The sequence below is a fragment of the Bos grunniens genome, chromosome 16 (genome assembly GCF_055505025.1).
Source record: "Bos grunniens cultivar Pamir isolate PY7600 chromosome 16, Bosgru_T2T1.0, whole genome shotgun sequence".
NCBI classification, from domain to species: Eukaryota; Metazoa; Chordata; class Mammalia; order Artiodactyla; family Bovidae; genus Bos; species Bos grunniens.
This window is the reverse complement of record NC_141180.1, coordinates 36,756,578-36,781,628: the sequence shown is the minus strand read 5'-3', so window position 1 is coordinate 36,781,628 and position 25,051 is coordinate 36,756,578. Positions and strand designations below refer to the sequence as shown.

General features: G+C 50.9%; 1 protein-coding gene and 1 long non-coding RNA gene across 2 annotated transcripts; one reads left to right on the top strand and one right to left on the bottom strand.

Moving 5' to 3' along the window:
• Positions 1-20,262, bottom strand: LOC147356599 (uncharacterized). The gene is made up of 7 exons (XM_086342928.1): positions 20,161-20,262; positions 17,553-17,689; positions 5,080-5,536; positions 4,562-4,620; positions 2,619-2,687; positions 1,211-1,322; positions 1-376 (listed from the first exon to the last, which is right to left on the bottom strand). The coding sequence occupies exons 1-5, from the start codon at positions 20,260-20,262 to the stop codon at positions 2,669-2,671; spliced, it is 774 nt and encodes a 257-aa protein (XP_086199054.1). The 3' UTR covers positions 1-376; positions 1,211-1,322; positions 2,619-2,668.
• Positions 20,263-20,798: 536 nt separating this feature from the next.
• LOC147356598 (uncharacterized) lies at positions 20,799-24,478 on the top strand. The gene is made up of 2 exons (XR_015143368.1): positions 20,799-21,148; positions 23,663-24,478. It is a non-coding gene; the product is annotated as an uncharacterized LOC147356598 (long non-coding RNA).
• The last annotated feature ends 573 nt before the right edge of the window (positions 24,479-25,051 follow it).

The following is a 25,051-nucleotide window of genomic DNA, read 5'->3' as shown; positions in this document are numbered from 1 at the left end:
TCAGAGCTGAGAGTTTTGTTTTATTTGGCGGACATCTTTAAAGAACTTAAGCCCAGGACATAACCTCTCAGATAGCCCTGTGGGACTGCTCCAAAGAGGCAAGCGAGGAGCCAGGATACATAGGAGTTTCTGCAACAAAGACCAAGTAGTCAGAACATCAAAATATTGCTGCTATTGTTGTTGTTGAGTTGTTCAGTCATGTCCGACTCTTTTGCGACCCAATGGACTGTAGCCTTCCAGGCTCCTCTGTCCATGGAATTCCCCAGGCAATACTGGAGTGGGTTGCCATGCCTTCCTCCAGGGATCTTCCCAACCCAAGGATCGAATCCTTGTCTCATGCACTGGCAGTCGGATTCTTTACCACCGAGCCACCTTACTGTTAAAGAACACCAGACATTTCAAGTTAAGGAATTTAGCGCTTGTCTATGCATGGGAAAGTTGCAAAAGTCTGGGCTTGCTGACATCATTCCTTGGTATACCCTCTGCTCTCTGAGCCAGAATACCGTGTTTTCTCATCCTGAGTCTCCTCAGGGTACCCCCTGGCGGTGGCTGCAGCGGCTGACTTCTAGCTGGGGAGTGGGTGCTTCCTGCCTCCATCCTGAGTTCCCTCAGGGCTTATGGTCTATGTGGCTGGTAATGTGGTGGCTTGAAGGTTGCAGCATCCTTGTTTACCAACATGGTAAACATCTGTCATTCACAGACGCAGGGTTGCAATAGGCAAGTCCTCCCCACCACCAAGCCCCCTTTCTTCTGCAGGGTCCAGTCTCAGACCCCGTGTCACCACAGTCCTGTCTTCGAGGGCATAAAAGACAGGCTGCTTTGGACTTGTCAGTACCTGCCAGGGTCCAGGCAGAACAGCCACAGGATACCCGACTCCCTTGTGTTACCTACACCAGGATTAGATTTTCTTTTGTATCTTGGCCCAATTTATTTATTTCTTTTTATGGTTTCCTGTGGCATACGGGATCACAGTTCCCCAACCAGGTATCAAACCCACAACCCCTGCAGTGGAACACAAAGTCTTAACCACTGGACCACCAAGGAATCTTCTGAGTCAGGGGAGTTAGCATTTATCAAGCGTGCTGGAGTAAAAAAAGAAAAAAGAGTTATGGGGCTTTCAGAAACCTGCTGGGTTCATGCCATTTATTTTGGGCCACTAGGAAGAATGGTGCCCCCCTTTTTTCCCTCTACTGAGATATAACTTACACACCGTAAATTTCACCACTTAAAAGTACAGTTTGGTGGGTTCCAGTATACAGTCACCCCTCTGTATCCATGGGTTCTGTATCCATATCAGTTGCATGAATTTCACTGACAGTTGACTGAAAAAAATTAAAAGAAACTATTTCCAGAAAGTTCCAAAATGCAAAACTTGAATTTGCCAATGGCCAGCAACTATTTACCTATCATTTACGTTAAACTTAAATGGCTACCCAATCCAGTATTCTTGCCTGGAGAATTCCATGAACAGAGGAGCCTAGCAGGCTACAATCCGTGGGATCACCCAGAGTCAGAAACAACTGAGTGACTGACACAATGCTATACTTATTTACATTGTATTTATATTGCATCAGGTGTTATGAGTGATCTAGAGATGATTTAAAGTATACAGTAGACTGTGCATAGGTTATATTTAAATATAATATTACCTTATTTTATGTAAGGAACTTGCGTGTGTGCTGAGTCACTTCAGTCATGTCTGACTATTTGTGGCCCTATGGACTGTAGCCTGCCAGGCTCCTCTGTTCATGGGATTGTCTAAGCAAGAATATTGGAGTGGGTTGCCATTTCCTTCTCCAGGAAATCTTCCCAACCCAGGGATCGAACCTGAGTCTCTTGGGTCTCCTGCATTGGTAGGTGGGTTCTTTACCATGAGCATCTTCAAATTTGAGGATCTTAAGAGGGCCCTGGAACTGACCCCCACTTAGATATGGAGGGAGACTAGATTCACAAAATTGTGCAACCATCAGTGTGATGTAATCCTAGGATATCACTATCCTTTTTTACATTTAATTTTTTAAAATATTTATTTATTTGGCTTTGTCGGTTCTTAGTTGCGGCATGCAGGATCTTTGGTTTCAGCATGTGGGATCTAGTTCCCTGACCAGCGATTAAACTCGGGTCCTCTGCACTGGCAGCATGGAGTCTTAGCCACTGGACCACCAGGGAAGTCCCTAGCCTTTTTTTTTTTTTTTTTAAATTCACACTTTTGGACAAGATCAACCTCATAGGCTGATTCGGAAGTAGGACTTCTTGGGCTTCTGTGGTTAAATTTAAGACATGAATGCCTCCCGGGTGCACTGTTTTGAAGCTGTGTCTGGGTGGGGGCCATGAACTGAAGCTTGTGCATGCTACCTCTGTAGCCCCCTTTCTCTATAGTGCCCTTGCTTGCTAGTCAGGGGTGTGTGTACATCTGCATCTGGGTATGGGATGAATTCTAGGGGAAATACAGATGGGCTGAACACCCTTGGTGAGACAGACTGACATATGGAGATGCCTTTACAAACCAGTCCTCACTTACACAAACATGATTAAGGGGGGAAAAAAAGAGGCCTGAATGTGGTTTGGCCTCTGAATGGAAAAGTGGATATAAATCTTATTTCAAGTCCTCTAGTTACCGGAGTCTGGAGTCTCCCAAATGTACTCCTTCATCTGTCAGCCGCCCAGGTCAAGGCGTTTCGGTGGCTCTGAAAGGAAAGGGAGAAGAAAGGACCAGTGAGGGTGGAGGTCTCAGCTGGAAATGCTCCCAAACGTCCATAAGTGTGGAGCAGGGAACTATAGCTTCCTTGGGCCCAGGGCTCCAGAGGTTCCTTAGGTAAGCTGATGAAGTGCCTGCTGTGTGCAGCAACTCCATTTACTACAGTCTTTACAACCACCTTGAGGGGTGTGGGGGTCGTTCATTCATTCCACCAACATATATTGAGTCCATACCGTGAGCCTGATGCTGTCTGTACACACAAGAACACCAAGGCGTGGAGAGGCTAAGCAATTTGCCAAATTGAGGCCAGATGCAGCTGCTTAAGGAGTGAGGCTTGGGAGTCAGAAAGGAATGAATATGGGTCCTGGTTCCACTTCATTCTCCCCCTCGTGATGGTGGCCAAGTTTTACCTTTCTGGTCCTCAGCTTTCTCACCTGGAAATGGGGTAGTACTGGTATGTATCTCACAGGACTGTGTAGAGAATTGAAAGAGATTATTATCTAGGGTGGATTTAGGTTGATGCCTGGCACACAGTGTCTCCCGCACTGCAGGCAGACAGAGCCACCAGGGAAGCCATCCCCTGGAGAAGGAAATGACAATCCATCTATGGGATTTTCTTGTCTGGAAAATCCCATAGACGGAGGAGCCTGGAAGGCTACAGTCCATGGGGTCACAAAGAGTCAGACAAGACTAAGCGACTTCACTTACTTTCTTTCTGGCACACTGAGCACTCAGTGTGAGTTAGCTTTATTATTATTATTCCCCGAGGTCACACACAGAATCAGAATTAGAACCAGCTTTTCCCTTCTGTCGCCTGTGCCACCTCCAGAGCCACTGACCTCATTGAAAAGAAAGTGTTACTCGCTCAGTCTTTGTGACCCCATGGACCGTATAGCCCACCATGCTCCTCTGTCCATGGGATTCTCCAGGCAAGGATACTGGAGTGGGTTGCCATTCCCTTCTCCAGGGGATCTTCCCGACCCAGGGATCAAACACGGGTCTGCTGCATGGCAGACAGACTCTTTACTGTTTGAGCCACAAGGGAAGCCTTGGCCTCATTAAATCCTCCTGAATCTTTGAGGATCTGCAAAGACCTTCCCCACTCAAGCTACCGTACAGTGATGGCCACCCTGGGGGGAGGGTGGGTGGGAAATGGTCCTCTGCCCATGTGGGGAAAGGTAGCTATCCAGTGCATCTGGGCATTCTGACCGGCTCTTTCCTTCTCTGGGACTTTTCTAGAATCCTTGGAAAAGGCTGGGAACGTGGGCTCCATGCAGACTCATCCCTGTGAGCTGGGGACTGTCATCTGTCAAATGGGGTCAGCTCACAGCTGGCCTCACTTGCTCCCCGCAGTGTGCATGTGATGACATGCTTGGGGCAGCAGCCACTTCCCGCCAAGGACCAACTTCTCCCAGTGCAAGATGCAGGTGTCTCATGGGGCCAAGAAGACCCTAGTCCTTCAGTTGTGTCCCTGTGGAGGAAACAAGTTCCTGCAGGGTCTCGGTGCATCACGTGCAGAGTACCGCCAAGTGTGAGTTTGCTAAGAGGGTTTGCCTCGGAGGAAGCAACAGCCCTGAGCGCAGAACTCTTGCAGGGGGAGGCCTGGGTAACTCCTCTTTCCTTCATACCAGGCCGTGAGGGCCGCAGGGCAGTTTGTCTCCCAAGGGTCCCAGGTCCAAACCTGGTCGGATTGGGTAGGATCTATGGTGGCTGGGGGCAGGGTGGTGGCTGGGGAGTCCCCTCCCCACAACTGAGAAGGGCGTCTTCGGGGCCACCGCTGCACATGTGTCCCCATCAACCCCAGGGGCGTCCCGCGACATGCGCAGGGCAGTGTAGAAACCGCGAGGACAGGGAGGCGCGCACCTCACCACCTCACGGGCTGCCCGGCGCCTCGCCGCGTCCGAATCTGTGCCTCCGGGGACCTGTAAGGCAGATGCTGGGGGCTGCACCCGGCCCCTCGGCTCAGCCGAGCCCTGCCCCCGCGCGGTCCCCGCCCGGCGCGCCCAACGCTCCAGCGCCGCATCTCGGCGATGACCACCACCCGCCTCTGCGCCCCTGAACGCGCGAGCCGAGCCACCTCGGCGGCAAGCAGCGCCGGAACTTGGGGGCGCGGTGAGTGGGGGCGGGGCGCCGGCGGGCGGTGGCCCCTGCCGGGTGTCTGATTCTGGCGCTAGAAGTCCTTCCCCGGCTCCTCGAATCGGGGCTGTTAGGTCCTTCCCTGCTTTCCAGGCTGGCTATGTCCCGGACACGACAGGTCCAGACCTGGGACACCTCCCTCATCCGCGCTCGGGACGCGGTTTCTCCTTCCCTCTTCCTGGGGTTGAGGCCCGCGGGTTGGGCATTGCGGCGAGCGGGCCCCATGGTTTCGTTTGCTTTCTTACAGGCCACCCTCGGCCCGCCTGGGCTTCGGTCCCGCCGCGGAGCGGCGAGAAGCTCCCGGAAGAGTCGCGATGGCCGTGGAGTCCGGTTGTCGGCTCCGGGAGCGCGCCCCGGGAGGAGACGAGGGGCGCCGCGCTGTCCGCGCTGTCGCAGAGGACGCACCAGTCCCCGCAGGCGGCAGTGGTGGAGGGGCCGGGACCCGATGCCTGTGGGGGACCGGCTCCACGGCGGAGCGCGCTCGGTGCCCCGGCAGCGCGCCCCGCCGCGGCACCCCGGTCTTCTGTCCTAGCGCACACCCCACCCCGACGTGACTCGGGTGGTTGCCGCGCTCCCGCCCCGTTCCCTGAGGGCTGGCGCCGCCCCCACCCGCCCCTCCGCGCCCTTACCTGCGCCCTTTTCCTTCTCAGGTGGAGGAGAGGGCCAGCGCCCGGTCCTCTGGAGAGAGACGACTCCACGGATCTGGGGCCAGAGAGACGCGTCTCTCGCCCCGGGGCCGGGTGGTTCGCGCAGGAGGAAGGACCGCGAAGCGGGCTCTGCCTGGGCTTGCCTGGGCTTGTTCAGAGCCGGGCTGCTTCCCTCGGTGGCCGCGCCGATCCGGGGTGATTTCGAGATTTTGCGGGAGCCTTGGAACCAAACCCCAGGGAGGAGGAGGCCGGAAGCCTGCGCGACCCGTTCGCCGTCCAAGGATGGAGCCCAGGTAAACGCTTGCGTTCTCGGTTGGTGTGAAAGTTGGTAACAGAGGCAGGAGATAGAGCAAGTACTTTAACAACAATAAAGAGATGTCTGTTGAATTCTGCGGCCTCAGAGTAGTAAGAAGAACGTCCAAGAAACAACAAAATGCTCTTTGATTTCATAATCTTGAAAGGATTTTTTTTTTTTTGGATTTTGCATGGCTGGTTATTTTTCTCCTCCTCAGTCTCCGTCGTGGGTGCAGGAGGGCTCACTGGTCTAAGAGTGGAAATGGGGATTCTGATTTTACTGCCGCTGCTCAGCCACGTGCTATCTGAGCAAATACCTTGACTTCCTGAAAGTGGGGACATTGAAGCTAGGTCCCCAAGGTGGTTGTGACAAGTGCTTCAGTCACTAAAGGAGTGTTATACAAGAAGTCCAGCCCGCCAGTTCGTGTTTTAAAGAGAGGATTTCAAACTTCCAGTCCGGAGGGTTGTCTTCCTTCTCCTCCCCATCCCAGTCTCTCCTTGCTCCCCACCCCCACCCCACCCCACCCCACCCCCAGCTGGTGGAAACGCTGTCCAGGCTTGGGGCCGCAGGTCAGGATGGCACTTCCGGGTCAGGATGGCATTTCCGGTAGTTAGTTCACCTTCCTGGTAGGCACAGGAGCCATGCTTGGACGCCCACCCTTGGTTTAGGTGGATGAGGCTGGCACCTCATAGGGGACCTGCCAGTGCTTCACGGTTTCTGTGCTGCTGGGGCACAGGGAGCAAAGGGACCGCGTGCTGGGCAGACAGGCCCAGGGCGTTAGCGCCCCCAGGCCCCCATACACTCTCGCTGGTCTCCTGCAGCAGGAAGTGGCTGGGCGTCCTGGATAAGTGCCTGTGGAGCTCTTGTGGCCAGAAATCGTGTCAGGAAGGCAAAATGGCCCCCTGTGAGGTATGTGGGGCCAGTTCTGCCTCTGCCCCCAGATCTGAGAGACCTCCACGACAATGGCCGCTCCCCTGAGCCTCTGTATGGCAGTGGCTGAAATGGGAGGCCTAGGGAGGAGGGGGTTCTCCTGTACTCCCTGTTATTCCCCTTGAAGATCTATCCAAGAGCAGAGAGCTGATGGGGACATTGGCTGGTGCCCTGAGGCCACTGGCATCAGCTGCCCTGTGGGTTAGTGGCTTATTTCCTGAGCTTCCCAACCTTGAGGACTGGCCAGGGCAGTCCTGCTCCACCTGCCAATCCATCTTTCTCTGGCCCCAAGAACCCCTTGGTTACCAGGCTGGGTGTCCCCAAGAACTGCACTTTTACGCCCCACCCCTTGGCACCCATCACAAATCAATGATGCTAAACCTAGACTGGCTTCGGGTCCTTCTCTCCACCGCAAGCCAGGCAGCACTTACCGTTGATGGTACAAGCAGGTCTTCCCGAGCCCTGAACCTGCCCTTGTAACTGGGCCCTGGGCTAGCAGGTACAGGAAAATGAAAGCATGTGCAAAATGGTTAGAGGCTGCTCAAGCCTCGGGTTAGAGGAGGTCAAAAGTAGGCAACAAGAAAATGACTTGTCAGCACCCATTCATTCACTCATTCAGCAAATATTATTGAATCCTTGCTGTGTGCCTGCATCATCTAACCCTAAGAATACCCCCATGAGCCAGACAGGCAGACCCTTGCTTTGGTGGCGCAGCTGATCTGATGGAAGAAAGAGGCAATAAATGAACAAAATAAATATTTCAAATAATGTTAGGTCATGATAAATGCTGTGAAGGAGTTGGAGGGTGAAGTGCTGGGAGGGGTGTTGTTTCCCTGGGAGGGTGAGGTTAAGTCAGTGAAGTGAGGGGAGCGTTTTTTAGGTGGGAGGGTCAGCAAGTGCAAAGGTGCGTTTGAGAAATTTACAAGGAAGCCAGAGAGGCTGGAGGTGAGTGGTAACTGTTTAAGTTGGGCAGGGCTGAGAATTTAGAATGAAATCCAAAGGGTGATGTTCCCCAGCCTTTGGAGGGTTTTGAGCTACAAATATCATGATCTTATGTTTTGAAACAATGGCTCAGGCTTCTGTGTAGAGAACATACACAGGAGTGGCAGCTAGGGAGTACCTACTAGAGTGATTCCTTGGTCCTGCTAGAGACCACAGTGGCTGCAGGAGGCCTGTAGCCCAGAGGGGATAGAGGCCATAGCTGTTGAAGGTAGAGTCAACTGAGTCTGTAGCTGGATGGACAAGGGAGGATGGGCAGGGAAAAAAGAGACGAAAATGACTGAAGTTTGTGGCTTGCACAGATGGGTGAATCATTTATGGAGGCGGGGAGAACTGGGAGGCACAGGCTACAAGCTTCTGATCTGGCTACAGTAGGTCATCTGTTAGACACCCGAGTGGAGATGGTATTGATGCTGGCAGCTGGAGCATAGGAGAGAGTTTAGGGCAGGGGAATCTTAGTGACTACCTAATACCTTGAGACTGGGTGAGGTTGCTGAGGGGGGTTTGGGGAGGCTTGGGGGAGAGCTTGAGAAGAGGTAAAGGAGTCACCTTGGGAGATGGAGAGAGAATGGACAAGGGAAGTGACAGAACAATATGGCACATGCTTGATAAATATTTGTTGGGTGGATAGACACATGAAATGTCGTAGGACTGCTGTGCAGTGCTGAGTACCTAAAGGCCCAGCGGGGGATGTAACAGGATTTTAAATGGGACTCACAGGGCTAGGGAGACACCAAGGCAGTCTGTGGAAGTGGAAGGGATATGATCTGAGCCTGGGAGAGCAGCCAGGATTCTGCGGAGAGGGAAAAGTAAATTGAAGGGAATGGCATTAGCAAAATTAGGAATCCATGAGACATATTTAGGAGTCTGGTGCAGTTATGGCATAGTTAGACTGGGTGGAGAGTTCTTATGAAAGGGGGTGGGTGGGGTGGAATTGGCTGAAGCTCTTTGCCCCCCAAGGGTGGCTGGAGGACAGAGAGCCTGTCCCCATGCCCTGTCTCTGTCCCCAGGCCTCCACCTGGCCAGATCTTGGGTAACCAGGCCCCCTCCCGCCACCCAGCCACAGTACAGTGCCTGACAGTACATCCTCTGGTCTCTGTGGGGTAGATAGGTCGAGGAGATCAGGATCTTCATTTTTGTTGTTTTGATATCAATCTTGGCAATATTTTTTTTGGTTTCGTTTTGATTGAAGTATAGTTGATTTACAGTGTTGTGGTAGTTTCAAGTGTACAGCAAAGTGATTCATTTGTACATATATATATGTATTTTCAGATTCTTTTCCCTTATAGGTTATTACAAAACATTAAGTACAGTTCCCTGTGCTATGCGGTAGGTCCTTGTTGGTTATCTGTTATGATCCTGGTTTTTTTTTTTGGCTGTCCTGGGTCTTTGCTGTTACGTGAGTGCTTTCTCTGGTCGCAGAGTGGGGACTACTCTCTGGTTGCTGTGCTCTGGCTTCTCATTGCAGTGGTGAAACACAGGCTTTAGGATGCTTGGGCTTCAGTACTTGGAGCTCCTGGGCTCTAGGGTGTGGGCTCAGTAGTGGTGGTGCACAGGCTTAGTTGCTCCGGAGCATGTGGAATCGTCCTGGACCAGGAATCGAACCTGTGTCCCCTGCACTGGCACGGGGATTCTGTACCACTGAGCCACCAGGGAATCACTGATCATCCTTTTTAATTGCTGAAAAGCGACAAGGACCTCGGAATTTAGGTCCCTAGGGAGTGGTGTGGGTGTAGGCTCCCCCAGAGCCCTCTAGCAGTTCCTGCCGAGTCTGCAGTGGTGGCCTTTGCTGTCGGGGTTGCCTGTGTCTCACAGGAAGAATACAGAGACACCCTGAGGAAGAGAGTCCTGACTCTAGCACCCACAGAATCGGCATCATTTTGTTTTAGGCTGTCTGACCACCAGGGCTGATGTGTGTGTTAGTCAGGAGGACTGGTAAGAACTACTTTAAATCCCAGTTTCAATGACAAAAGAGTCCTTAGGAGTGAAAGCTTTGGGTGGCTGACCTTGGGTGTCCGCTCCCATTCAGGGTCTGGCTGTAGATGCCATGCAAACGCTGCCAGATGCTGCAGTCCATTAGCAAGTATGGATCTTTTCTCTCCTTTCAAAGGCACCTCAGTTCCCCCTGGGACCCCAAAGTCCATGAAGCTCATGGCATTTTAGTCAAGGACTTGCCTGCCAGGCCCATCTCTGTCATTGGCTGTGTGAATCTGCAAATACAGCTTAACCTGCCTGGGTTTTGGTTCCTCATCTGTAAAGCTGAGCTTGTGTTAGGACCTACTTCACAGTGTAAAATCAATTAGATAATGTACATCAGCCATGCAGCAGGGCACTGTGGGGGCTGTTAGGTATCAAGCATGTTTAATCTTTGACTAAATCAGAAGAAACTTCCTCTACACTGATAGAATGTAGTGAGGTTTTTGAAGTTTTTTGTTTGTTAGATTTTTGCATTGCAGATATCCCTTTCTTCCCCTTCCCCAAAATCACTGCTTTCCTTTTTGTTGTTGTTAACTAGTGTTGCAGAGATTTAAGTGGAGCAGAATGCCTTGGGTGGATGCAGAAAGAATACTCTTTGCTCCCATATCCTTTATATCCTTGGCTGTGGGCAGGTGGTAATGGGCTTCCCAGGTGGCGCTAGTGGTAAAGCACCCGCCTGCCAATGCAGGAGACGTAAGAGATGAGGGTTCGATCCCTGAGTGGGGAAGATCCCCTGGAGAAGGGCGTGGCAACCCACTCCAGTATTCTTGCCTGGGAAATCCCATGGACAGAGGAGCCCGGGGGGCTACAGTCCGTAGTCATAAAGAGTTGGACATGACTGAAGCGACTTAGCACACACACACTGGAGCGGTAACCGAGCTCCAGCAGCTCCCATAAATGGCGTCTATGGTCAACCAGTCTAGTCCTGACCTCTACTGCCCCGTCATTTGATGCTCGTCTTGTCCCTTCCTGCCAGTGATGCTGAGTCACTGCTACCGGCCTCCCTGCCTCAGCTTAGCACCAGTCTGGGCAGCTCCTGCCCAATTGCCATCACCTCCTCTGGACTGGCCCATCCTCCACTTGGCAGATCAGCCCCAGGCTGATCGCAGCTTCCTATGAGGAAAGTGGAGTTTCGACACTCAGTAGATGGGAAAGTGGGCGGAGGAAAGGGAGGTTCCATCCAGAGGCGAAAGAGCTGGCCTGACTGTAGTGGGGGAGGGACGTCCACACTGGAGGAGGGGTGTTAGTTGACTTGAGCCGAATTGATTCCTAAACCTGACGTTAAAACATTTTCTGAGGTTGTCACATCATCTCACAACAAAATTATTTAAACTAGACTTGAAAGTGGGTGACTACTGCCGTTGTAACCCCCTTTGATTAGGAAACCCACCACCCGTGATGGGGTGAAGCAGGTTTAAACCTGGCCCATGACATCAGCCACGGAGCAGTTCCTCCCCCGGGATCACCGCAAGGCGAGTGGTGGTTCCCAGAATTACCTGCCCAAACTCCAAGCAAATTCAAAGCCCTTGCCTCCAACCTGGAGATGCAGAGAAACACTTCATAATGTGCAGAGGAACAGCTGGTTGGGGGCCTGTGTTGAATTTCCTTCCCCTAGGGACCACCTGGCTGTCTTCTTGCCACTAACACCCACCTCCCTGATCAGGGGCCGAGCCAGTGGAGGAATGTGGGCTGGGATGTAGAGAGACCCTGCTAGGGTAAGCGGGCAGCTGTGGTAGATTTTTAGCAGGGGAGAAGGGAGGACGGACCCAGAGTAATATTTCAGACCGAGCCTGCACCTTGGGGCCTGATATGTCTCCAGAAACCCCACCACCACCTTGGCCCCCACACTGAGGACTGTCCCATCCCCTCAAAAGCCATTTAACCCCAGAATACTTCAGAAACTTCCCTTCATGCCACTCCTCAGCCACATCCTCCTACACCAAATTAAAAAAAAAAAGGACAGCAAACCCTTCCCAGCCTCTCAGTCTCTCCTCTTTACTAGAGAATCACACCTTCTCCCAAACACTTCCAGAAATGCAAACTCGAGTGTGTACACACAGTGCTAATTATGTTCATTTATGTGAATTGTTTCCATTTAAGCCTAATTACTGTACTAGAGGCTAGCACTTATCCTTAAATATGTGTCAAATTAACTTTGTTAGAAGGCGTGCTGAAGGCGGTGGAGAAATAGAACATTGTTTGGGATCCAGACGGTCCTTGTTTTACCCTCCATTTCCTCGGTGCTTTGGGGCAAGAATTTAACATCTCTCAACTCACTTTCTTGGAATAAAAACATTCCCGTCCTGCCTGCCTCACAGAGGATGGCATGGTTCACACATACTCCGTGATCCACCCCATGTTCAAGGCTATGTGCCACAGCGGGCAAGACAGACCATTGCTGCCCACGTGGACTTTACGGTCCAGCCAGGGCAACAGAGGTGAATAAGTAATGCACCAATAGCAAACATTTGTTGAGTGCTTACTGCATGCCAGATGCTGTGCGAAGCACTTTTCAAAGATTACCTTATTTAATCCTTACAGCAAGGCTGTGAGGAAGCTACTATTGTACCCATTTTACATATGGGGAAACTGAGGCTTAGCAGGGTTTACCTCCCTGGCACAAGTGTGGTTATGGCTTGAGTGCAGGTAGCATGACTCAGTCTGCAGCTGTGATCACTCTGCTGCTTCCCCCACCCCCACAATGTGGGAAAGACTGCAGGGCATCAGAACCCAGATGGTGTGAAGGCACTTTTAAGATCCATGATCCACCACCTTAGTCCTCTTCTCGCAATCAGAAGTCCCAGGTCCCGTCCACACCCAAGGGGAGAAGATGGCGTTAGGGCCTGAGCACCAGGAAGCCACCCTCATGGGCCCTGAGGGATCTGTCCACCACCATTTCTTTCTTTTTTAAAAAGTACATATTTTATTTATTTGGCTGCCCCAGGTCTTTGTTGGGGCATGTGGGATCTTTAGCTGCAGGATGTGGAAACTAGTTTCCCAACCAGGGACTGAACTGAAGCCCCCTGCATTGGGAACTTGGAGTCTTAGCCACTGGACCACCAGGGAAGTCCCCCACAACCATTTCTAATTCTATTTGTGGGCCTTTAGTCCTCATAGTTTCTTGTCATGCCAGCTATTTACAATTTTTTTTAAGTTAGGACACTAGCAGCATTTCTGACATTTTTTCCTGATCCCCCTGGATTTTGAGGACCTGCCCTCTGGGCCATTCATATCGTCATGGCTGTTTCCATGGTTAAATGGTCCCAGGAATTTTCTGAAAGAGAAATGGAGCCGCGGGAGTTTGAGGCAGAGTCAGCAGAGAGAAGGGCCAAGCCCAGGGAGGAATTCAGACATTATCTCAAAATCTGAAGTTCACCCATCTCTTCTTGTTCCTTTATCCATCCATTTATGTGTCCCTGATCCTGGCTCGCTTGGTGAGCCCCTTCTGGGTCATGTGCTCAGCTCTTCACCAGTCCCCTCGCTGAATCCAGGGCAGAGTTAACAAGAGGAAAGGGTGGGATGCCCTCTGCCTGGGAACGTGGGCGGGGGGACCAGCCTGGAGTTCACTGTGGGGACAGGCGGACAAAGGGAACAGTATGTTTCTTAAAGCAGAATAAATACCATTTTACCTTCTGTTAGCCAGATCATCACTCTGAAGATGCAAGGCTGTGCTGTGTAGTATGGAATCATGGCCTGAAGGCCCCAGCCTCAGGGCTCCTGGCTCTTTTATTTTTTATTCATTTTTTAAATTAGAGTATAATTGTTTTACAAAGTTGCATTAGTTTCTGCTGTAGAGCAAAGTGAATCAGCTATATGTGTACTCATATCCCCTCCCTCTTGAACCTCTCCTTCACCCCCACCCCTTCCCACCCCTCTAGGTCTTCACCGAGCCCGGAGCCGTGCTCCCTGTGCTCTTTTTAAGTGTTGGTGAGTGTGTCTTGGAGCATCTCCACTTCTTCTGCTCTGCACCCCTCATTTGTCTCTGCTTGGTGTCGCCAGTGAATCCAATTTCAGCAAACCTTTTCCTGCCATCTGAGTGGCTGCTTCTAAATTACTGTGGGGCACGAAACCCCCCTATATCTGATTACATTGTGTGTAAAGTGTTAGTCACTCAGGTATCCGACTCTTTGTGACCCCATGGACTGTAGCCTGCCAGGCCCCTCTGTCCATGGAATTCCCCAGGCAAGAATACTGGAGTGGGTTGCCATTCCCTTCTCCAGGGGATCTTCCCAACGCAGGGATCAAACCCGAGTCTCCCGCATTGTAGGCAGATTAAAGAATGAGCTAATAAGTGGATCTCAAGGACAATCCTGCCCCCACCCCAAAATCAGAAAAAGGGCGTGGGTGTCATTTGAAAACAAAACTTTGATTCACTGCTTTCATTTAATATTAGTCATATCACTTACTTGATTTTGAATTTCAGCTAGCTGTAAAGTTGGGGTAACTAGGTTTATCCAAAGAAAGTATTGATTAACAGAAAGTGCACAGTATTGGGGGTGACAGTACATCCTGAGGAAGGGCAGGAGTTCAGGCTGCTCGGGGGCCTCTTCTCGACCACAAGCCCTGGCCCCCTCCCTCTTCCTGTTGCAGTGAGTTCACTGATGACCCCAGGGACATATGAGTGTCCTGTGGCTGCTGTAACGAATGACCACAAACTGGATGGCTTAAAACAACAGCAATATATTCTCTCACAGTCCCGGGGGCATTTCTGGATGCCTGAGGTCTGCTCTGAGCACTCAGCTAAGTGGACCACCCCAGCCTCCCACCCGCTACCTCTGACCCGTCTGGGTCAGTGCACCTGCCTGGGCTGACTGAGTGGTTCCTTTGGGCTGCAGCATTCCTGGTTTCAGGCACCAAACTAACAAACTTCTGAAGAGTCCAAATCACCGTTAACTTGCTGATTAGGTGCGCTCAGAGGCTCTAACGTGTAAACAATTCCTTACACTTAAAGTTCTTGAAACACTTTCCCATCTCCTGCGTCACCTGTGTCGTGCCTCCTCATGTACAGCCAATGCACCTGCAGCCCAGCCTGGTCGTTAACAAGTGGAGCATGCAAACTCTGACTCTGAGAGCAGGCTGAGGGTGCTGATGGATGATGCTTGGGGTGGGTGCGGGAGCCTACAGCCAGGGCAGGTACCATGCCTCCCCCAGGAGAGGAGGGCTGACTGAGACTTGAAGGACTTTAAAGTCGTTTGATGAAGCTGGAAAGAGGGTGCCCAAGACAGAGAGGCTGGCCAGTAAGGCACGGAGGCAGGAGAGCCTGCAGAAGGGTGAGCAGAAGGTTCTGGTGTGTAATCTCAGGGAACTCTTCCCCCTCCTTGCCACCAAGACCCAGTCTCCTTGAGAGAGCTGGTTTGTGGCTGAAATTTACAAATTAGAGCTTCATTCTTTTGGCTTAAGCCAAACAGCAAATTTATTCTATACTCAGATGCGAAATCCCCTGAATGGGCTGAGTTTCCTGTCCAGCCAGCCAGTTTGCCTGTCAGCATGTCTGATTCTTCCAACGACAGGGTTATTAACTCAGGGATCAGGGATCAGGCATGGTTTGGGGGCATAGGTGAAAAGTGAGCCATTAATATGTGGGGACAAGAGCAAAGTGGATGGACTGGGGTCCACAAACATCCCTCCTTTATAATTCCTATTTGGCCAGCCTTGAGCTAATCCTTGGCTTCCCTAGTGGCTCAAAGAGTAAAGAATCTGCCTGTAATGTGGGAGACCTGGATTTGATCCTGGGTTGGGAGGAGGACATGGCAACCCACTCCAGTATTCTTGCCTGGAGAATCCCCATGGACAGAGGAGCCTGGCAGGCTACAGTCCATTGGGTCACAAAGAGTCAGACACAACTGAGTGGCTAAGTACAGCACAGCACAGAGCTAACCCTGGGTTGGGAAGATCCCCTGGAGTAGGAAATGGAAACCCACTCCAGTATTCCTGTCTGGGACATCCTGTGGACAGAGGAGCCTGTCCATGGGGTTGCAAAGAGTCAGACACACTGAGCAAACACAGGTGGTGTGGTGGGTGAGCTGTCTGACCATGTTGGTTCACTGAGTTCTCCTGCCCGGCCTCATAAACAACCTCGATCCTGAGCCTTCTCTTTGGGCGCGGGGGTGGGGGGCAAGGAGTAGGTTCCTCCATTAATTTACTGCGCAGAGCAGTGAATTAATGTCTGCTTGGCTTCTGTATCTCTTCCACTCTCCCCACTGAAACCCAGACCCCCAGTTAACTTCCAGAGTCCAGATCCCAGACTGGGTCTTCAGGGAGCTGCTCCCTCCTTATGGAAACCAATAGGGCAGCATTGCTATAGCATCGGAGTGACTTTTCCTTTTAACCCACTGGGAATACTGGTGCTGTTTACCTTCGCACCTGTATATTCTTTTTTTTAGTTTTTAAAATAATTTTATTATTGAGGTACAGTTGGTGTACAATATTATGTTAGTTTCTGATATACAATATAGTGATTCAGAATTCTTATATATTATACTCCATTTAAAGTTATTGTAAAATACTGATTATATTCCCTGTGCTGTATAATATATCTCTGTAACTTTTTTACATAGTAATTTGTAACTCTTAGTCCCCTCCCCCATCTTGCCCCCTCCCCCTTCTTTCTCCCCAATGTTAACCACTAATTTATATCTGTGAGTCTGCTTCTTTTTTGTTATATTCATTTGCTTATTTTTTAGATTCCACATGTAAATGATGACATACAATATTTGTCTTTCTCAGTCTGACTTCCTTCACCAAGCATAATTCCCCCTAGGTCCATTTGTGTTGTTGCAAAATGGGAAAAATTGCATTCTTTCTTATGGCTGAGTAGTATTCCGTTATATGTTTATACACCACATCTTCTTTATCTGTTCATCTGTTGATGGACTTTTGGGTTGCTTCCATATCCTGGCTATTGCAAATGATGCTGCTAGGAACAATGGGGCGCATGTATTTTTTTGAATTAGTGTTTTTCGGTTTGGGGGTATATATACCCAGGAGTGGACTTGCTTGATCTTATGATAGTTTTATTTCTATCTCTTTTGAGGAAGCTTCATACTGTTTTCCATAATAGCTGCACCAGTTTGCATTCTCACCAACAGTGTGCAAGAGTTCCTTTTTCTCCACATCCTCATCAATATTTGTTATCTGTGATCTTTTTGATAGCCATTCTGACAGGTATGAGGTGGTATCTCTCGCCTGTGGTTTTGATTTGTATTTCTCTGATGACAGAGATGTGGGGCATCTTTTCATGTGCCTGTTGACCATCTGTGTGTCTTCAGAAAAGTTATCTATTCATGTCTTCTGCCCATTTTTAATTGTATGTGTTTTTTTTTTAGCTAAATGAGCTATTTATATAGTTTGGCCATTAACTCCTTATTGGTTATATCAGTTGCAAACATTTTCTCCCATTCAGTAGGCTGTCTTCATTTTGTCGGCGGTTTGCTGTGCAGGCGCTTTCACCCCCAGAACTGGGGGTTGGAGAGTAGTGAGGGGCTGAACGGTGGTGACAGTGCTGGCTCCAGACCAGAAACTGATTGGACCTGGAAAAACCAGATCTCGGGTTCCGTGGGTCTGAAGTGGGGTGCATGAAGGTCAAAATGGCATTTCAGGGAGTCTGGGCCTTGTTCCAGTTGCGAGCAGACTGGGTGGGGAGAGACACTGAGCTTAGAGGTGTGAGGGGGGCAGGGGTGGAATGGGGTGTGGGAGACACATTTTAACCGAGCACAGCTTTCCTCCACATTGTGGACCTCGGGGTGAGCAATGGATCCAGAGCCTCGTCTTGGTCTGAAAGACCACCATGGTGACAGTCAACTGCTCAGGGAGTGTCGCAGGAGACGTGAGGTGTCGTGTCCTCAGCCTCCTTCTCACCCAGGTTGCTGACCTGGCTGGGCCGTCTTTGTTCCCTGCAGTTGTCAGAAGGGAGCTGCCCTCGCTCACTGCCTCTGCCCTTTCTCTGTGGTCTTCGCAGAGTCTCGCCAGGGCAGCTCTCTGGGATCTGGCGCCCGGGGTCCAGAGTCCCTGCAAGACGGCCGTGCAGAGAGCCCTGAGCAGGCAAAGTGTGTTCCCACAAAAGAGGGCCTGGACGCCAGATATTCAGCTCTCAATCATCTTTTTTCATGTTCTTTTAAAATTATAAAATTAATAGTAATGATCATAAAATGTCAAACAGTTCAGGAACTTCCCTGACGGGGTCCAGTGGTTAAGACTTCGCCTGCCAATGCAGGGGGCACAGGTTTGATCCCTGGTCTGGGAGCTAAGATCCCACGTGCCTCCTAGCCAAAAAACTGAAACACAGAAGTGATAATTGTAACAGATTCAATAAAGAGTTTAAAAATGGTCCACCTCAAAATAATTTTTTAAAAAACCATTTTAAAAAAAACAGTCAAGCAGTTCTGAGGTAGATGAAGTTAGTAGGTTGGGCCCCCTACTCCCTGAAGGCAGCCACTGTCAGCCTGGGCTTGGTCCTTCACGCCCACCCAGCCCTCAGGGTGATTTCCATTGACTGTTGGCTGAGCATCGCGGTAGAAAAACCTCCAGGAGTGTGATGAGCCTCTGTCTCTGCTGGACTCATATCCAGACCCTCGATTGCGGGGTCTGCCGCTCAGAGCCAGGGTCACCCCCAGATGCCGGGTGATCAGCCCAGCTCTAGTCTCTGGGGGCTCACCATGTGACTGGTAACTACTACTCAGGTACTCCCAACCCTCAGCCTATCTGCAGAGGCAGAGGATGGAGTCTGGCTGGACTCAGCTCAGGGTGAGGGGCTCGAGCTTCTCAGCTCCCAGCTTCCCTCGGTCCCCTGCCTTCCTGTGAGGTCCCCATCCCTCTGCACCCTTGGACATGTGGCTCCTGGGTATCCCACTGGCCAGGCAGGTCAGGAACGCAGAAAGACTGCTTTAATGGGCAGGGCTCTTATTTATTTGGGCGTGACAAAGTATGTGAAAGGTCGTTGATGCCCGAGAAGCACCTGTCACCGGTGAGGTTGTGTGCTGTGACCAGGAGGACTGCCACCACTCCCTCTCCATGGCTTCACTGGGAGGTCTCTGCAGCTGCACAGTAGGAGTCAGTTCTGAGGATGGGGACCCTTGGGGTGGGGCAGCCAGGCAGCTCGCTGGGGTCTGTACGTAGAGCTGCCTGCAAAGATACTGATCCGTGATCACCTAGCCTAGCAGGTAGCAGGTGGCCCTCTGGGCTGGGGACATGTCCAGTGATTAAAGGTGACCGTTTGTCCAGGACTTTTAAAGAAGAGAGGGAAGTCTTTTTTGTGGTATTAGAACTGTTTCCCAGTCCCAGCATTGTTGATATTTGGGGCGGTTCATTCTCTGCTGTGGGTCTGTCCTGTGCAGTGAGATGGCATCAGTTTGCCTGGCCTGTACCCACTCATTACCAGTAGCATCTCCACCTCTGCTTGTGACCACCAAAAAGGTCTCCAGACATTGCCAGATGTCCCCCGGGGGACAGATTCACCCCTACTGAGAGCCCCTGGACTCGAGAACTCAGATTGGGCTTCCAGCGATCACTGCCTTGGCATCATGAGCGGCTTCTCACTCGGGTGCAGTTTTCTTTGTTCCTTTTCCAAAAGGCTGACCTCATCGAGCTCATTTGTTTGTTTCGTTGACTCACCCAGCTCTAACCACAAGAGCCTTCCTATGTTGGGGGATCCCAAATGACTTATCATGGGACTCTGTACGTAAATCTAAAAGATTCTCGTCTGCTAAATTGGAGGCAGACACTTCTCTTTTAGCTCTGCTTCTGAAGTCCTTGCCTTCAGCATTCAAGGACATGCGGGGCTCCTGCTGAAGATTTTACTGTGAGTACCCTTGCAGTTCAGTTTTCTGAAATCACCAAGCATTTTTCTCCCATTCATTTGGGCCTTAGCCCAGTGACTAGCAGATGATCTAAGGGCCAGAGCGGTCTGGAGTTGGCCAGTGCTTGGGGGATTTTCTTAAGGCTTCTGACCTAGGACTGGCTGGGGAGGAAGGCAGAGGAGGAGTCAGGAGGGGGAGAGGGAGGACGAGGAGGAAGAAGGAGGAAGGAGAGACAGGTTCCAGGTGGACCCACCCACCCAGAGTCACACCCCACTGCTGTGCATCAGGACCCTTGGGCAAGGCCTGGCCTGTTGGGGGCTCCTCTTGAGGCCCTGAGAAAGCTACTGCCTTTGAGGTGGGGCTGCACAAAGCTCAATGTAGCCCTGAGGACTGATGCAATCCTGAGGTCAGAGACCACGCCTTCTACCCACTTGGTAAGCAAGGCTGTAACCCCGAGGAAAAAGGCTGGGTTGTGACTGGTCCTCTCTTTGGGCTCCTTTTCCTGCCTCACTGACTGCTTAGGGAAATGGGTCCTGGTTTCCAAGTGGGGGCTTTAGATCTTAACACCTGCCTTGCACTTGAAAACTCTAGTTATCGGAAGATCTCGTGTGCCCACAGCTCTCCTCTCGGGCATTGGTGCTTCTGTTCTGCTGTGGCTCCCCGAGGCTTGGCTCGATTGGCTACCTCCGAAGCACACAACTGAACTTGAACAGCAGTTGGGATGCCCAGGCCCACCCCTCTGGCGCCACCTGTGACCTCACATTCAGCCTGTGCGGAGAGCTCCATGCTTGCTATTGACTTGGGCTGGACTGGCCAGAGAACAGAAGGGACCAGAAACTAGATCTGGCTGCCAAGAGCTCTTCATCCTGGATGGCAGGACGCTAGCCGGCTGCACCAGATGCCACCAGCCCCGCCAACTTGTGCCCATCCACCCCCGGTTAGCACATGAAGCCAGGACCTCCTCTCTCAAACCAGACAGTCAGTACTCCAGGTGCCCAGAGATGCTTCCTGAAGGGCTAGGACCAAGACAGGTGAGTGGGTTTGTGTGCACTCAGAGCGGAGTTTCAGGGGCACCCTTTATTACCTGGGGCTGTTCTCCCTGCCCTTACCTGTGCCAGCTCTGAGTTTTCCGGATTCCAGCCTCCGTGGTAGCCAATCTGTCAGCGGCTGCCTGAAAGCTACTTTCCCAGAATAGCCACCCAGTGGAAGAGAGCAGCCCTGGAATTTGACCCTGACGATCCCTGCAAAGGTCTTGCCCAGGCTCCTGGTCCCACCTGGCTCCACCTCTACCCATCACCGGGGCACTGTTGGCGGGTGTGGGGGCTGGGTTTTTCCTCTCTCCTCCTCCCTTCTTCCTCTCCCCTTTTGTCTTTTTCCCCACCAGCTGTAGATTTAGGATCCAGGTGACTCAGGAGGGATGTTCCAGTGCTTGAGAGGCTGGGCGGGTGGAGGGGGTAGGTCACACGGTGGGGGCAGAGAGGGGAGGGGACCCCGGGTGCCAGCACCTCTCCGCAGGTGAATGCACACCTAAGGCAGGGCCTGGGCACTGGCAGTGAGCCCAGGCCCAGAGGTGGAGGCGAGCCCGGCAGGTCGGACAGGTGGAGCAAGTCCAGTGGCTTCGGGGGCACAGCTGAGGGTCCCATCCCTGGTCCTCCCTCAGCCCACAAACCAGGTAATCCATCTTTTTATCTTTTCTGCTGGTTTAGTTCACTGTCAACTTCAGGCAACACTTATGCCTTGGGGGAAAAGAAAGCCTTTGAGATTTTCAAGGGAAATCATAAGTTTCTTTGGAGAGTACTTGCCGTGTTCGTATGTAGGAAACTTGGCCTTGGCCTCAGAAAAGCACATCTGATTGTCTGGTCCTTGGTTCTGAAAAGCAAGTTTCTTACGGAGCCTAGATTGTTGTTGTTGCTGTTGTTCAGTCGCTCAGTCATGTCTGACTCTGCAACCCCATAGACTATTCTGTCCATGAGATTTCCCGACCCAGGGATAGAATCCGTGGTGGATTATTTACCTCTGAGCCACCACAGGAGCCCTTAAATCCTCCTTATGGAAAAGGAAAACAGCCCACCTAACCACAACAAAGCCTTCCTTCCACAGGCTCCTCATTCACAGTTACAAAAAAAAATATCTCTCGTTTGTGGACCTTGCCCTCCTGATTTGCCATTCAGCATCCAGGCTCCTTGGGCTTCCCAGGTGGCTCACAGGTAAAGAATCCGCCTGCCAATGCAGGATATGTGGGTTCAGTCCTTGGATTGGGAAGATCCCCTAGAGAAGGAAATGGCAACCCACTCCAGTATTCTTGCTTGGGAAATCTCGTGGACAGAGGAGCCTGGCGGGCTATAGTTCATGGGGTCACAAAGAGTTGGACACAGTTACTGACTAAACAACAACAAGTGGATTTGGGCTGAGCTGCCTCACGCCGAGTCTCAGCTCAGAAGCATGAAGGGTGCTGGGCTCCTTCCAAAACTCAAACTTACATTACAGCCCTTGGGCAGAGTTTTATTTTGAAATTGTTTGAAGTTTCACGTCACCTCTCCTGCTAAGGTGGACTAGACTTGTGAGAGCCAGTGTCCAGGTTTTCACCCACATTTTATTTAGCCCGGAAGTTGTCCCCTTAGTCTTTGGGGTGGGAGGGGGGAGTGGTTCTGGCTTGAGGGCAGGCAGGGAAAAGCACAGATCTGAAGAACAAAGCCAGGACTCTCAGCCGGAAATGGGGACTGATTTTGTCCTGTCTGGCATCATTAAACTTACGCATTGCTTCCTCTCTGCGTTCCATGCCCTCCTCTATCTGCCAACATCCGGGAACATCACCCAGGTGCTCAGAGCAGATGCCACGTTTGTCTCAAATTGCCCTTGCACTTTGCAGGGAGAGGACACAGAAGCTGCTTATGCTGTTGAACCTTTTGTAACATACACATTTTTTGTTAAGTGGTTTGCCTTTTTTTTTTTTCATTTTTAATTCCAAGGTAATTTGTGGTGTTCAAATTGCTTGGATTATGGGATATATCAGTTAGGATTCCTTCTTCTGTAAGTAGGAGAAAACACTACTCAAAATAACAAATGATCAGAACATTAAAATTTTTATAAAACATAAGTGCAGAGATAGAGGAGTTTTGTGATAGGTTATGTATCCAGGACTCAACAAGGTCAAGGAGTTAAGACTTTGTCCCTATTTCTGCTCTGCCATCCTCCACATACTGACTTGTGTCCCACCAGCTCACCTCCTGCCTAACTCTTCCTGGGGTCTCTTATTGTAAGTGAGGAAACTTTTCCCAATGCCCCGTCCAGCCCCAGCCAATCAGTGGCAAGGAGGAGGGGGTTACTGTGATGGAGTTCTTGAGGCCCATGTGACCAGGAGAGGAGGGTAGATAAACTGCATCAAATCAGTCTATGAGTAGGTGGAGAGAGGGTGTGAATTTGGGGCCGTATTGCCACATCAAAAATTTATGTTTATTCAGATCTGTGACTGATTTGGGGGCAGTAACTCTTGCTCCTAAAACACATGTATTTTTTTCAATACGCAGTTCTTAATGCAAGAGCAATTTAGGTAATCATGGTATTCACGCTTAGCCTTTCACTTCCTAGGAGGCCCTCTTCCTTAAACATCTGGGCCAGTGGTTTTTAAGAGTTCGAGCTTTTCTCCTTTTAAAATATATATATTTATTTATTTATTTATTTATTTTTGACTGTGCTAGGTCTCCGTGGCTGCTTGGGCTCTTCTATAGCTGTGAGCAGGGGCTATTCTCTAGCTGCGGTATGTGGACTTCTCACTGTGGTAGCTTCTCTCGTTGTGGGGCACAGGCTCTGGGGCACAGGCTCAGTAGTTGTGGTGTGCAGGCCTAGTTGCTCCAAGGCATGTGGAATCTTCCCTGACCAGGGATCAAATCTGTCTCCTGCATTGGCAGGGCGATTCTTAACCACTGGACCACTAGGGAAATCCTTCCTCCCACTTTTGACATCACTTTGAAATGCAAGAGGACACTTATGGTTGGTATGAAATGTCTTGGATTCCTTGCAAAGCTTTGCAGAGGCGCGCATGATGCAAAGCCGTGACTCTTGGAGTACCTTGCTTGTGCCACCAGGCCGGGCTCTTACAAAGCACTTGTTCCTGTGGTTCAGCACTGCTCACAGTTATGATTTTGCACATCTGTGATTTCCTCCCCATATCTCTCTCTCTTACCAGGAGTCTCCCAAGACCTAGGACATCCTCCCCATTGAGTCTTCAGCACCCAGTGAAAGTTAATATGTTATGGGTTCATGAAGGGGACATTCATGCTTTCTGAAAGATGCACTGTGGAATTAGGAAGGTTTCCTGAGTGAATTTCCACATCTCCGTGGATGGAGAACGGGTCTTGCTTTCCCAGGAATGGTGACATTCAAGAGCCTTGTTCTCAGAATCCACTTTTTCTTTAATGCTTAAAATTTAAGTGCCAGGAACTTAAAACGCCCCTGGTGAAGATGACTTCTGGTTTTCTTGTATTCTGGTTCCCTGTATTTTCTTGTATTCCTGGTTCCCTGGGCCGGCAGCTCTAGCTCTATAGCAAGATGTATCGGGCTTGGGGCTCAGAAGGGCCCCTGTAAGAAAAGAAGGGCTTCCCAGGTGGCACTAGTGGCAAAGAACCCGCCTGCCAAGGCAGGAGATGTGGATTTGATCCTGGGGTTGGGAAGACCCCCTGGAGGAGGGGATGGCAACCCACTCCAGTATTCTTGCCTGGAGAATCCCATGGACAGAGGAGAGGAGCCTGGTGGGCTACAGTCCATAGGGGTCACAAAGAGCAGGATATGACTGAAGCGACTTAGCACACACGCAAGGAGAAGAGAAGCATCATCACAGCTCTGAGCGGAACTCCGGGCCTTTTGAACATCTTGTGTTAATGCAGCAGAAGCTTGCCTGGCAAGTGGACCAAAGCGTTTCAGTAGAAAGGAAAGTACACTGAAAAAGTATGTTCACATGGGTCGTGACTTTCCAGTAAAGTCTGATTCCGTGAAAGACTGCTAACTTGGTGTGTTTTGTAAATTTCATGGAATGCAGTCAGATTTGAGGCACTGACTGATTATTCACGCTAGCTTCCTGTCTCTGATGGGAAAGATTGTTCCTCAGGTCCTGGCCTCCTCTGTCTGGAAGATTGTCCTCTCCATCTGAAAGCCCTGACTGATCAGCTGTGGTGCCTGGGGTGGGGACGGGAGGAGGGGAGTGAGGCAGCCTCCCTAAGTAGACCTCTTCATCAAAGTTGCTGCCTAGATTCAGAAAATGGGGTTCCGCATGGAAATCAGGGGGCGGGGCTGGCTTGGATACCCCCAGCCCCCCATCTTGCTTTTTGGAGCCATCTTTCTTTTGGAGGGTTGCTGCCCTGAGCTGCTTGTAGGGTCTTAGTGCCCCTCCAACCAGGAATCTAACCCAGACCTGAAATCTCTAATCCCAACTGCAGGACCACCACGGAAGTCATTGAGGCATCTTTTCTTCCAGACTGTTTCTGAGCCTGAGGGTGGGCTGGACCCGGATCTGACAGGCCCCTCGTCTCCATCCTTCCCACACCCTGTGACACCTGCTCTAGACCTGTGCCAGGGATGA